Here is a 13817-nt window from a genome sequence, read left to right on the forward strand (position 1 = left end):
AGCCAGCTACCCTTAAGTAGGTCCTTGGCCTTATCCATTTGGTTCCACTTACAAGCAAGGAGCTGTGTTTTCATGATAAGAGGGTAAACTCCTTTCTCCCCAGTCAACCAATTCATCGTTCAACCCATTCTTGGTCTTGTATTGTACGTGTTGTTCGTTTACCTTGTTTACCTTGTTATTCTTAGAATTTGTGACATACACATAGAAAATGATTCGCCATCCGGGTGACCCCTTCGGCTTGGTGCACAGCCGGACGTTGAAACAATATTTTTAAATTTGCATTCCATTCCATTTCAAAGGATAACAAGAACAAGAACAGGAACCAAACAAAACACGCCATCCACAGACTCTCCAAGATAAACAAACCACTAAATTCAATCTATCTCAATCGTACCACATGTCAAAGGACCTTCCAAGTATTAGTAGCAGTACTAGTATCTCGGATAATGCAGACTTGAGAAATTACTACGAGAAATTACTATTCAAGAACAGTAGTGGCAAATCATTGACTGACTTACCAAATAAACTGGCTTCCTCACTAGCATCAACCAACAACCAACCTCATTCTCAATTACAATATTCAACACAACAACCTCAATCTTCCAGGAATTTCGATTTCATTAATGGATTTAAGAATTCATTGACCATTTCATCCCCAAATCAAGAGCAAACTTATTCATCTGCAAGAAATGGAACCAATTTGGTTAATAGTTCAAATACCATGTATCAAGTAATGTCCTCCCCTTCATCTAATCCAAATTCATCATCCTTCCATAACACAAATGGCAACCCTCGACTACCTCAATCCGCACCAATAATTCAATCTCATGAATTAAATACTATTAACAATGGTCATGGACATTTCTCAAATCGTTTGCAACAAACAACAAATACAAATGGCTTCAATAATCAATCTTATCAAGATCAACTTTCAATAGCGGCAAGAAGGTCCTCTTATATTTCTGATACTTTAATTGACGGACATCAATATAACAATACTGGCAATAATAATCATGTGACAAACACTTATAATTATAACACCAATTATTCGCAAAATAATAATACCGGTCATCCATTGCAAGCATCAACATCATCATCATCATCATATAACACTTATTATAACAATAATAATCCCGAAAATACTTCCACTTTCCATGATCATTACACTCGTCGTCATACACAGCCTGCTATTCCTAATATTTCTCAATTCAATAAGCATCAAAACTCTCTTCCCAATAATAATAACAGTAACACGATGGTTAATAATGGTTTGATACTAATTAATGGTAAACAAATTATTTCATCTTCTGATTTACATGCTTTATTCATTAAATGTGGTAGTAATTACTTCTCGTGTGAACAAGTTTACAAGTTTATTGACAACCTTAAATTGATAATAAATGACGATCATGATGATGTCGCTCAAAGAGAATCCATTGAATCAAGTAGGACAAGATCAATTTTGAACTTTATGGATTTCTTAAGAAATTGTAATCAAAATTTCATCTCCCCCACACAAAATGGTACTTCACAAACTAATAATAGTAATTCAAATTACCAACATTACAAACCTTTAGTTCTAGTTGCTTTGAAGAATGGGAAATTAGAATTACTATCTACACCACAGAATACAAATTTAATCTTAAGAAGAGGTGATCTGGTTATTATCGATGGTGATAGAGGTAAAGATTTGGTAGTTGTTGTAGAACCAGCAACAAGTTTGAAATTTTTCCATCTTTATCAATTTCTTAAAGAAAAAATCCATTTCGATTCTTTAATTACCAATAAATCACAACACTCTCCAAATGATAAGTTTATTGATTCTTTAATTGCCCAATTTAATGGTAACGTTGTTGCCAATGAGAGCAACAACAACAACAACAATGGTACATTAAATGCAAAGAATTACGATTTAGTGGAATTGACTCAATTGATTATCCCATCGAAGCAAGTATTAAGATTTGCAACTCCATGGGAAGTACAAACTAATCTACATTTCAAATTTCAAGATGAATTAAAGGCATTACATATTGCCAAGATAAAATTAAACGCATTAAATGATAATAATACGAATGATGAGAATAATGGTAACCAACAATCATCTCATTCTCGTCATTTAAATATTAAGATATTAAATGCAGAATTCCAGTTTGATAGAAAGAAATTGACTTTTTATTACGTTTGTAATGAAAGAAATGATTTTAGAGATTTGATCAAAGAATTGTTCAAATTTTACAAGACAAGAATTTGGCTTTGTGCTATACCAAACAATTTACAAATTGATTCTAAATATTACGATTCCAAGCAATTAGAATTGAAATTGTATAATGATATGATCGTTAAATTCCCCACAAATGAAATCATCGATATTAATACTCATAATCTAGACGTGCAAAATTCAATTAATAATTCTAATACAAGATTGGAGGCTCCACCATTAGATGAGATTAAATTGGATGATTTCCAAATTGCTGTTTACAAAGAATTAGTGGATGAACTCTTCCATTAGAAAGAAAGAAAGTTCAAGCTAATGCAGGGCTTTGCTATCTCCTAATAATATTGTTACACACACACACACCCGATTATAAATTGAAAAATTATAGACCCTCTCCCCTTTTTTCTGTATAAGCAAACACAGAAAACTTTTTTTTTATTATTCTTAACCTTATTGTATCCTTATTATATTTTTTTTTCCCACTTTCCTTTCCTTTTTTTTTATGCCTGCTGTTTCAAAAGTTGGCCTTCCTTTTCTTTTAGATTTATCTTTATCGTTACTGGTTTCACTTATATAAATATAGATTAAATAAATTGTATTATCTCGAATTATTCTTTATTCCAAATTTCGCGTCAAAGCGAAGAACGTCAAGATCAATTTGAAACAAATACACACAACAAAACAACAACAAGACTTCACCATATACTTACAGCCCTCACGAAGTGAAGTACGCACCCCCCAGACAAATGGTCACGCTGAAGCACAAAATGCTCGAATATTTTAAACCTTATGTTGTGAAATATATAGTCGTGACATTATGTATGATCTTCTTTCTCTACTCCGAGCTGGGGCTCGTACCACGATCCAATAACGTCAAATTCCAACTGAACAACCCTCGCATCTCCAAATCATACGTGGAAGATGAAGTTGTTGGGGGCATTGAGTGCATATTGATGAGTGTTCTTATCAGCACCAGTGTCCTTCTATGGTATTGCACCTGGGGGAAGGAATCTCTGAGGAAACAACATGGAGCTTGGATCACCAATAGACCCGATTGGATAAGTAAAGATTTCCATTTCATGCATGTGAGTCTACTGTGTTTGGCGTTGGTACTAACTATTAATGGTGCGTTGACCAATTCTTTGAAGTTGATCATTGGGAACTTTAGACCCGATTTCTTGGCAAGATGCATGCCCAAGGATGTCACGACATCAAAGAGTGACTTTTACGGGCTGGATATTTGCCAGCAGGAAGATAAAGGTATATTGTATGAAGGTTTGAAGAGTACGCCCAGTGGACATTCAAGTTTCATCACAAGTGGTTTAGGGTTCATATTCATATGGCAATCCAAATATGTGATAGGCAAGTATTGGAGACACATATGGTGTCTTATATTGATGGCTATCGTCATGATATCTAGAATCACGGATCACAGACATCACTGGTACGATGTCCTTTCAGGCTGCTCGTTAGGGTGCTCTATAATATATTGTTGTTGGAGATGGGTCTTCTCGACAAGACCAGGCGCTACGTTACCCATCCCAGTCTCCATTCCCAAATAGATACATTCATATACATACATAACATTAGTTGGTTATACTCTAGTCTAATTTATAGAATCCATTCATTGTTTTGTTATATTTATTTATTTGTTTTTTTGTTTATTGTTCAGAAATTGTGGCTCGAAAATTCCGAGAAAACTGTGTGAAAATTTTGGCATTGCAGCATCATTTAAACGAGGAAAAAGTGTCAAATTTATCTTATAATCTCTTAATTCCTTGGAAACAACCTTTAAGACATCTCCCTTTTTTATACAAACATCTCAACCACCCAAAATACCCAAAATACCCAAAGCAAAATGTACCCAAGAAGCAGTAACAAAAGATTTTTATTCACCTCAGAATCCGTAGGTGAGGGCCATCCAGATAAAATTTGTGATCAAGTCTCCGATGCTATTCTCGATGCCTGTCTAGCGGAAGACCCACTATCCAAAGTAGCTTGTGAAACTGCCGCCAAAACTGGGATGATTATGGTCTTTGGTGAAATTACCACTAAGGCTGAGTTGGACTATCAACAGATTGTCAGAGACACTATCAAGAAGATTGGTTATGACTCCTCCGCTAAAGGGTTCGATTATAAGACTTGTAACGTGTTGGTTGCTATTGAAAAGCAATCTCCTGATATTGCTCAAGGTTTGCATTATGAGAAGGCTATTGAAGACTTGGGTGCAGGGGACCAGGGGATTATGTTTGGTTATGCTACTGATGAAACACCAGAGGGATTACCATTAACTATCCTTTTAGCTCACAAATTGAATATGGCCATGGCTGATGCCAGAAGAGATGGGTCATTGGAATGGATGAGACCAGACACTAAGACTCAAGTGACTGTCGAATATGAAGATGATCACGGAAGATGGGTGCCATTGAGAATAGATACAGTCGTGGTCTCCGCTCAACATGCTGAGGAAATTAGTACTGAAGACTTAAGGTCCCAAATCAAGACTGAAATTATTGATAAAGTCATCCCAGCTGATATGATGGATGAAAACACTAAATTCTATATTCAACCTTCAGGAAGATTCGTCATTGGGGGACCTCAAGGTGATGCCGGTTTAACTGGGAGAAAGATTATTGTGGATGCCTATGGTGGTGCTTCCTCCGTTGGGGGTGGTGCTTTCTCTGGTAAGGATTATTCCAAAGTGGATCGTTCAGCTGCTTATGCTGCAAGATGGGTGGCCAAGTCATTGGTAGCTGCTGGTTTATGTAAAAGAGTTCAAGTGCAATTCTCATATGCTATTGGTATTGCTGAACCATTATCCTTGCATGTAGATACTTACGGAACTTCAGCCAAGTCGGATGAAGAAATTATTGCCATTATTAAGAAGAATTTTGATTTAAGACCAGGTGTCTTAGTCAGGGAATTAGATTTGGCAAGACCAATTTATTTCCCAACTGCTTCATATGGTCATTTTACCAACCAAGACTATCCATGGGAGAAACCAAAAACTTTGATTCTTTGAACATATGATCGATATTTTCCAGCCTTTTTACTTTTATTAAGCGAAGAACACCAATTGCTAAAGTCTGTTTGTTGCTGGTTTGCTTCAGACCTATTGTGTTTCTCAGTCTCTCATCATGCCAAAACCTGATGTTCAAAATAGTGTAGATATATTGTATTTATTTATATGTAATCTATAAAAGAAAATTCTTTCTGAAAAGTCCATTTGAATAACTGTTGTTCGTAAAACAATAAATATTTAATTAAGGTCAATAATGCAAAGATAGGAAGATGGTTAGGATAATTCTTATTTCACTTTTTTGTTGGTTTCTTCCAAAAATATTGTTTATGTCTCTTCCTGCATGTTCTCAATCCTGTTCTTTCACCTTTTAATTGTGTCACCAACATCTTTCTCTCCTCGTTGGAATCATTTTCCATGTCATAATAATATTCTTCTTCTAATGGCTTGCCAATGGCATCTTTACCCTTTCTTTTAATAATTCCGATAGAAGGTTCAGTTTCCAGTATATTTCTTAATTCGTCTTGAGTTAGTTCGGAAATAGTTGAATTAACTGTGTGTAGTTGTGATAGAGGCACTTGGTGAACATTGGAGAATGCTAAGTAATTGGTTAGGACATATTGTAATTCCTTGTAATTACTGTTATCGTCGTTTTTTTCAATTACAATATTGGTTGATGGTGCTAGTACTGAAACTCTTTCCTCTTTATGATTCTCATTGTTTTTTCCTTTATGAAGAGGTGGTGATGTGGTATGCTCACTTTCTGTCCTGAATTGTAATAACAAGTTTTGGGATTTATTGTCATCATCCGTTCGAAGTAGCAATTTTTCAATATCAAATCTTTGATCCTCTATAGTAGATGTGTCATTATCAAATTCAGGACTCAATAGGGGCAAATTTATCTTAAGAGGTTGGTGACTCCTCTTGGTCTTAATTGGAGTCATTTGATTAGATAATCTATCATTCCCAGATACATCTGTTTTCCTCTTTATTGGAGTCGAAGGATTTTGTGGTTCATGATACTGTAGCTCTCTTGGTGTTGTTTCTGTTGAGGGAACTCTCGACATTGGCTCAGTTGAAGGAGATCTTTCTACATTTCTTAATTTTTTTGAAGGTGTAGTCATTTTAGAATGGAAATCATCACTATTGATTTCAAGGGCGGTTTGTTCATCCTCTGTTTCCGTAAAATATTCGTCATCCTTATCCTGGTTCAGGTTCGATGTTTCTTTAAGATGTAAGCTCACTTTGATTTTCCTAAAGTCTATTATTATGCCTTCCAAATATGGCATAATTATTGTCTCGTTTTGGGAAAGAATGAACGTTACAATTGCTGTAGAATTGGTAGCATCAACATTGGTAGATATCTTGTAAACTTTCTCCTCTTTCACTAATTGACACGTTAACTTTAAGGGAAGAGTGATAATAATAGAATTGGTACCGTTACATTCTAATATAATTTCATTGGTATGCCTTAAATAAGTGAGGAAAAGATGTTGTCGTGAAATATTCTTCAATTTCGGTAGGATGTATTGGCACACTGATTTCTTCCGTCCAATCGCAAGACGTGATTGGTCGTACGGGTCTAATTTTATAAGTATTGGTGAATTTTTAACTTCACCAATACGAGATGTAGGTGAGGGAGCTTCCCTGATATATCTTTCTGGCGACGATAGGTTCCCAGTACTTGAGGAAGGGTTTGGCGTTGGATAGTGGTGATTCTTTGTTGTTCTAGCACTTGGCTTTTCAGTTAAGGAATTATCACTATCCTCTGAACTTGAGAGGTTGTTATAGCGGTTAACATTTGAGCTTGCGACGGGTGACGATGGTGGGAATTGGCTGGGCATAGTTCAATGTCAAACACTTTGCAATTGTTTTGAGATAATTGCAGAACTTAACACAATGGTAAATATTTGGAGAAGGTTAACAGCGACCGTTTGAAGTATATTTACCGAAAAGACTCATCTATATTTCACTAATTTTTCATCAACACTGGATTATGACAGACGCGTAAGGATCGCAAAGTTTACGTGTCTTCCTTATGACTGTTTTTGTTTTCTAACATCCGTACAGTTTACACCACCCACACATTTTGTATTTTTTATTTTTTTGTTTTTAAACAAATGTTTGAATATCACGGAAGACGAGGGTACGCAGAAAGGGGAGACAATTCCAAGGTCTTCACGTGATTCCGTGCACCACAGCATTGACCTCTGCCAGCTACGAAATTTCAATTCAAGATATACAAAATTGTTGATGTGAATTGTAGGTGACTGTACCATTGATTAAGTTCCAGTTTAAAGAACCACATAACTAAATAAGCAAAAATGGGTAGTATGTAAAAGGGCATTAATTGGAATGTTCTACCTGGAATAATGTCTGAAGATAGGTTGCATATGAAAGAAATACGAGTGATTAAGAAATTGTTAAACATTGGGATTATTTGAAAATTATTTTGAACCATTAAAAGAGAAGATTGATTATGAGCTTTATCAAAGGAAACTATGAATTACAAGAGAAGCCACTAAAAAAGGGGGGAGCAGATGACAATATTGAATTTATTAGAAGCAGGAGAACAAACAAGCCTCCCATTAGTAGAACACGAAAAGATAACTCACTTCCTCATGTGCTGAAGTAACCAGACTGAATATCCAGAGATGAACTTCCTGAAACAATACAATGCTAAGCATGTTACTAACGATTTGTTGTCATACTTTTTTTGACTATTTTAAACAGAGGGTACTCCTTCTTTCGGTAAGCGTCATAACAAATCTCATACTTTGTGTAACAGATGTGGTCGTCGTTCTTTCCATGTTCAAAAGAAGACCTGTTCCGCCTGTGGTTATCCAGCTGCTAAGACTAGATCTTTCAACTGGGCCGCTAAGTCCAAGAGAAGAACTACTACCGGTACCGGTAGAATGAGATATTTGAAGCATGTCTCTAGAAGATTCAAGAACGGTTTCCAATCTGGTTCCGCTTCCAAGGCTTCTTCTGCTTAAATTATCCCTCATTAACTCATAAGGAAAAAATATTATAATAGTTAACAACATACCACCTTTGAAGTATATTTACATATATATTTAATTTTAAAAGTTGATATGTTCTCAAAGAAAAATACTAGTTTTACATACCCATAGATGCATATAATGAATCTATATTTTCCAAACTTAAGAATTCAGATTCAAGGATATTCCTGGCCATCTCTTTACTTATCTCACTATATCCAACTTGCATTATCCTCAGGCATCTCTGGTCTAAATCTCTTCGCATGTCTTCTTCAATATATGATGGGACTGTTTCCAATGCATCATCAAAGTAATCAACTTCATCCTTAATCTTTAATTCATGTAATTTGTCAACAAGCTGCCTGTGTCCTGTCATATTATCAGATGACCTTTCTACGTCATGAACTTGTGAAACTAATACTCTCCAGAGTGACATTACAAGCTCAGTTTCAATTCCTTTCACTTGTTCTTGGCCCAATAGCGAGCGATGATTAATCCATAATTTATAAATTAGAGAAAGAATATGGTCCACGATGGCACACCGCAGTCCTATATTCATTGATTCTTGTCCCACATGTCGTACAATCATTCCGTCTTGTTCCTTTGACATTAGCATAGTTAATTGGATTAACATTTCACCATTAACAATTAAATTGTCCTCAGGATACACTATTAATAAATTCTCCAATATGGTCAAGATATCACCTTTTAATAGCAAAAACCATCGCTCCATGTTAAAATCAACTTCATTACAATCGGGCGTTATAATATCATCTTTGGAGATCACTCGAGGAATCCCTTGTAATCTATCCTCGTATATTAACTTCGAGATGAAAGGACCAATTGTATTATTCCCAAAACTTCTAACGAGACCATAACAATCGTGATATTTTGAAATATAAAATGAAGAAACATCTTCTTCATTATAAAGATCTTGGTTGTTTACCTCTTTGGATAAGAGTTGGTATAAACTGGTGACACGATTTTTCCACCACACAGAATCTATTAGTTTGGTCTCTGTCGGCTCATCTGGGTTGGATTCCATCACCAAAATACTCGATAATGTACTCAATATTCCAACCATATTGAATATTACGTTTGTGACTGGTTTGTATGAGATGGACAATGCTAATGAACAAGTTTCTTCTAAAGATTTCAAAACTTTGACATCAATGAAACCTTTCAGTTGATTTTCTAGATGTAAGAACTGTATTGTGGTTTCCAGTAAATCAAACGAATAGCATATTACTAGGAAATCAATTAAATCATACTGGAATATTCTTGAGCCTAAGTTAGCATCAATGGGCGATTCTCGCAGTGGTTGCTTGAGAACATGGTTATATGTCTTTATTAGATCGCTTGTGAAAAAAAAGATGTCTTTTAAGATAGATGTGTACACAGCACTGGGTCTGAAGATAATTAACTGGTACATGATTGCAACAAGAAATGGAACAGCCAATTTGGGCTCTTTTTCATGAAATGATATCTCTTTGATTAATACAGCTATGTTTTCCAACGATGTATCTATAAATTTATCCAAATTCATACTCTTTTCAAAACTTAACAACAATTGATTTAATGATCTACCAATAGATTCCCCTTTCTTAATATTGAAGTTTTTGAACTGGAAACTTTCAATATATTGAAATTTTATTTGGTATAATATTTGAATCGTTGGTAAAGTACTACCAAGTAACCTATGTGTCATTATTAGTTCCAATAATGAAGCAGTCTCATCATTAATGACTCTATTATGATTTATTGGGACGTAAGATTTCTTCGGTTGTACATTTTCTAGTCTTCTTCGCTTAGGAGATGGAACGGGAGACTGCGATACATAGTTGCCGGCACCAGGTGTCTTCTCTGCAGCAACTTGATTAGTGCTCGTTCTTGTGATTGTCTTAGCTCTATTCCCCATCAAGTAAAACTTTTTCTCATCTTCTAAGGTTTGTAATTCATGCTTTAGTTTCTCCAATTCGTCAACATGACTCTGTTTTAATTCATTAGTTCTTTTCAATTGAGCAGCTAATTCTTTGTCTCGTTCTTGGTTCAATAAAGTCAATTTATCTCGAAGGATACTAGCCTCACCTTGCGCCTTATTTAATTCAGCATGTAATTTCGGTATTTCAGTATTGTCTTGAGTAGTATTTAATTGGGTACCCTTCCTATATTGCACATCATTCTGTGTTTGTAAAGATTCTGGTTCTCTGATAGAGTCTTGTGGTATAGATTCTGGGGCCTGTGTAAACTTTGGTGGTCTAGTGCTTAATTCAAAGATTAGATCATCGTCATCGGAAGAAGAAAACGCATCATCGTCACTCATTGCTAATGTTATATAATGAACTCTTAAAGTTTGACAGTGTGGTCATAGAGCCCTTCTCACTTAAACTGAAATTTCCTTTTAACCTTAGCTTTCCTTTGAGAAAGTTAATCTGAAATGTTTACATAGCCAGAATAGTGGTAATGTTAATGCCATGTATTTTTCGTGTCAGAAAAAAAAATATAATGTTACGTTCCTTAGAATGAAAGTCATGAAAGAGTGACTAACTTGAAAGTTGGAATCTCTTATCCGCGTTTTGTTCAAACAAAGATAGTTTATAAATTAATGTACATATTAGGTAAAGTACTGATTTTTATTAGAATAAGTTACAGTGATCCTAAAAAAAGGGTTCTACCAATCTCCAATCACACCATGTCTCATCAAGGTCTGCATCTTATTCATGATGTCTGCATTATCCATGTGTTCTTCCAAAGCAGAAGGATTTGTTTGGCTTTGCATTAGAAGATCTTTTAAAACTGGGTCATTAAGAGCCTCGACCACTTCAGGAACTTGCATCGCCTTAGCCCTAATCTCTTCCCTAGTCCCCTGTCTTTTTGGCCTGTGAATTTCAAATAAGACTTTACTATGGAGCGATTCTAGCAGTTCGTTCTTCTCATTACCATGGTACTTCTTATTGGCCGCATCCCCGCTCTCCCATGTCTCCAGGGCTTCATCCAAATCTCTTTCAGTAATTTGGGCAAATCCCTTTCTGACATACGCCTTTATATATGACGGATCAACGCTGATTGCTTTATCACAATCATCGATCACCTGTGGACAAGTCAATAATTTTTCGAAGACTGCAGCTCTATTGCACCAACCAACGGGGCTGGTAGGATTGGTTTTTATCATTTCGGTGTAGCACTTCATAGCTTTAAAATATTCTCTGTTAAGAAAATGTTGCTTCCCTTCAATACGAGCTTCTTCAAACTTCTGTAGATCTATAAATTCCCCCTTCTTTACCTTTTCAAATTCAACACGTAGGCTTGCCAATTTCTTTTTATGCTCCTCATTACCATTTAGCATTAATCCATATTCATAAGCGGTGATTGCATGCTCATGATCCCATATTCTATGATAGGCATTACCCATACGAATATATGACTTTGCCAACACTTGAGGTTCAGGATTAGTGTGTTCGGCAAAGAAGACAGCTTGGCCCAAGGACTTGAGAACGTTACCATAATCACCTCTTTCAAATTGGGCTGCCCCAATATTATTTAAATAAGTAATATCTTGGAAAGTATTCCATGCCTTTGTGTAATGGATAATAGCCTCTTTGAAATTGCGCTTCTTATACAAGTCATTACCGATTCTTTTTTCTTCGTCAGCACGTCTTTTTTTCTCAGTCTCTTCAGGTGATAGTTTTTGCTGGCTTTTTTCCTTCATTTGAGATCTGACATGTTTCCTTATGTCCTCATTCATATCTGGTTCTGTGAAGGACATTTCAGGAGCTTCACCATTAGCTTTTCTCTCCTTCAAGCTGAGTTTACCAAGAGTTTGCATAATAATCGCCATTCGTGGATCATCATCATTGAAAGCACTCGAACTCTCATTGTAGTTCGCAATCTTATTTCTGAGAACTGGATCCGTCATCATTTCCTTTGTGGAAGGGTCAGAATCCAATTCTTCAAGAATATTTGGACGTGTGAACAAGTCCTCCAAAGTATATGTATAAATACCATGTTCCTTTGGTGGTGAGGCGTTTATTTTTGTCACAAATGGCTTGTTCTCCTGTTCAGAAGTTTTCTTTTTTGACTTTCTGGTTTTTTTCTTTGGTTCAGGTGTCTTCTTCTTTGGTTCAGCGGTTTTAGGTTTCTGGGCCGCTTTCTTACGTTGAATTTGTAGGTACTTCACGTAAGCTAATTCCTTCTTAGCATGAACGTTCTGCTCATTCAATTGTAGGGCCTTCTTAAAGTTTTCCTCTGCTTCATCCAGTTTCTGCAAACCCAAATATGCAACTCCTACTCTGGAATATCCCTTATCCCAATTGGGGGCCAACTCGACACAATTTTTCCCATCTTCTAATGCTTCAGCATAGTGTTTCAAACCAATATGAGCAGCGGCTCTATTTGAGTACAAGATATGCTTATTAGTGGATGGTTGTGACAGCGCACTTGTGAAATAGTGGACAGCTTGTTCGTAACCTTTTTCCTTATAGGTTTTGTTTCCTAGTTCCTTCAACTCTTGGGAAGACATGCTGACGTTGCTCATTCTCTCTGGAAGCTATATAGGAAGAGAGATAAGTCAATTATCGACGTTTTGAATCACCTTATTCATCTCGAGTACAAATTTTCCACGTGCGAGACGATATTTTTAAAATTGAAAAATTTAGTGAAAAATTTAGAAGAGATGAGAAGAGCTGGCTTGCAGTAAATTGTATGTGGATGAGAGAAGTGTAAGGAAAAGGTATAGAGAAAAGCAAGGGAAATATGGTTGAAGATTCTAGAGTCAGAGATGCCATGAGAAATGGTGAAGAAAAGGCGCTGCCAGCCTCATTAGTGCCTCAAACGCCAGCTACATTAACATCAAAGGATAAGATTACGCAAAGAGTCATTGTTGTTTTGGCCATGGCTTCCCTGGAGTCACATAAGATATCTTCTTCGCATGCAGGGGAGGACAAATACGCTCTTTTGAATTGTGATGATCACCAAGGTATATTGAAAAGGATGGGGAGAGATATCAGTGAGGCCAGACCTGACATTACTCATCAATGTCTATTGACATTATTGGACTCCCCCATCAACAAGGCCGGGAAATTACAAGTTTACATCCAAACCAGCCGAGGCATTCTTATTGAAGTGAACCCTACTGTACGTATACCTAGAACGTTTAAGAGATTTTCCGGGTTGATGGTTCAGTTGTTACATAAATTATCCATTAGATCTGTGAATTCCGAGGAGAAGTTGTTGAAGGTTATCAAGAACCCAATTACTGATCATTTACCTACGAAGTGTCGTAAAGTGACCTTATCATTCGATGCTCCAGTGGTCCGAGTACAGGATTATATCGCCAAATTAGACGATGACGAGAGTATTTGTCTATTTGTGGGTGCTATGGCAAGAGGTAAAGATAATTTTGCTGATGAATGGGTCGATGAGAAAATTGGGTTATCCAATTATCCATTATCTGCATCGGTGGCATGTTCGAAGTTCTGTCATGGTGCGGAAGATGCCTGGGGTATTTTGTGAGAGTGAGCACGCCATTTGTACTTATAAGTCTATATATATACATATATACAAAGAGTCCATTATTCAATCG

At 36.2% G+C, this 13817-nt stretch overlaps 8 protein-coding genes across 8 annotated transcripts; 5 read left to right on the top strand and 3 right to left on the bottom strand.

Annotated features, from left to right (window-relative positions):
• Nucleotides 1–397: 397 nt before the first annotated feature.
• Nucleotides 398–2509, top strand: PSP1 (Psp1p; the record flags this gene model as incomplete). Its single annotated transcript, XM_003672946.1, has 1 exon — nt 398–2509. One exon carries the CDS (start codon nt 398–400, stop codon nt 2507–2509), a length of 2112 nt encoding a protein of 703 aa, XP_003672994.1.
• Nucleotides 2510–2961: 452 nt separating this feature from the next.
• Nucleotides 2962–3777, top strand: LPP1 (phosphatidate phosphatase LPP1; the record flags this gene model as incomplete). Its single annotated transcript, XM_003672947.1, has 1 exon — nt 2962–3777. The coding sequence occupies one exon, from the start codon at nt 2962–2964 to the stop codon at nt 3775–3777; it is 816 nt and encodes a 271-aa protein (XP_003672995.1).
• A 296-nt stretch (nt 3778–4073) lies between these two features.
• SAM2 (methionine adenosyltransferase SAM2) lies at nt 4074–5237 on the top strand (the record flags this gene model as incomplete). Its single annotated transcript, XM_003672948.1, has 1 exon — nt 4074–5237. One exon carries the CDS (start codon nt 4074–4076, stop codon nt 5235–5237), a length of 1164 nt encoding a protein of 387 aa, XP_003672996.1.
• A 290-nt stretch (nt 5238–5527) lies between these two features.
• Nucleotides 5528–7078, bottom strand: PLM2 (Plm2p; the record flags this gene model as incomplete). The annotated part of the gene is made up of 1 exon (XM_003672949.1): nt 5528–7078. One exon carries the CDS (start codon nt 7076–7078, stop codon nt 5528–5530), a length of 1551 nt encoding a protein of 516 aa, XP_003672997.1.
• Nucleotides 7079–7558: 480 nt separating this feature from the next.
• NCAS0A00470 (60S ribosomal protein eL37) lies at nt 7559–8230 on the top strand (the record flags this gene model as incomplete). Its single annotated transcript, XM_003672950.1, has 2 exons — nt 7559–7565; nt 7968–8230. The coding sequence occupies 2 exons, from the start codon at nt 7559–7561 to the stop codon at nt 8228–8230; spliced, it is 270 nt and encodes an 89-aa protein (XP_003672998.1).
• A 124-nt stretch (nt 8231–8354) lies between these two features.
• On the bottom strand, nt 8355–10559 carry LCD1 (Lcd1p; the record flags this gene model as incomplete). Its single annotated transcript, XM_003672951.1, has 1 exon — nt 8355–10559. One exon carries the CDS (start codon nt 10557–10559, stop codon nt 8355–8357), a length of 2205 nt encoding a protein of 734 aa, XP_003672999.1.
• Nucleotides 10560–10907: 348 nt separating this feature from the next.
• Nucleotides 10908–12770, bottom strand: NCAS0A00490 (uncharacterized protein; the record flags this gene model as incomplete). Its single annotated transcript, XM_003672952.1, has 1 exon — nt 10908–12770. One exon carries the CDS (start codon nt 12768–12770, stop codon nt 10908–10910), a length of 1863 nt encoding a protein of 620 aa, XP_003673000.1.
• Nucleotides 12771–12988: 218 nt separating this feature from the next.
• Nucleotides 12989–13747, top strand: EMG1 (18S rRNA pseudouridine methyltransferase; the record flags this gene model as incomplete). The annotated part of the gene is made up of 1 exon (XM_003672953.1): nt 12989–13747. The coding sequence occupies one exon, from the start codon at nt 12989–12991 to the stop codon at nt 13745–13747; it is 759 nt and encodes a 252-aa protein (XP_003673001.1).
• Nucleotides 13748–13817: the final 70 nt, after the last annotated feature.

The sequence above is a fragment of the Naumovozyma castellii genome, chromosome 1, assembly GCF_000237345.1.
Source record: "Naumovozyma castellii chromosome 1, complete genome".
Lineage (NCBI taxonomy): Eukaryota > Fungi > Ascomycota > Saccharomycetes > Saccharomycetales > Saccharomycetaceae > Naumovozyma > Naumovozyma castellii.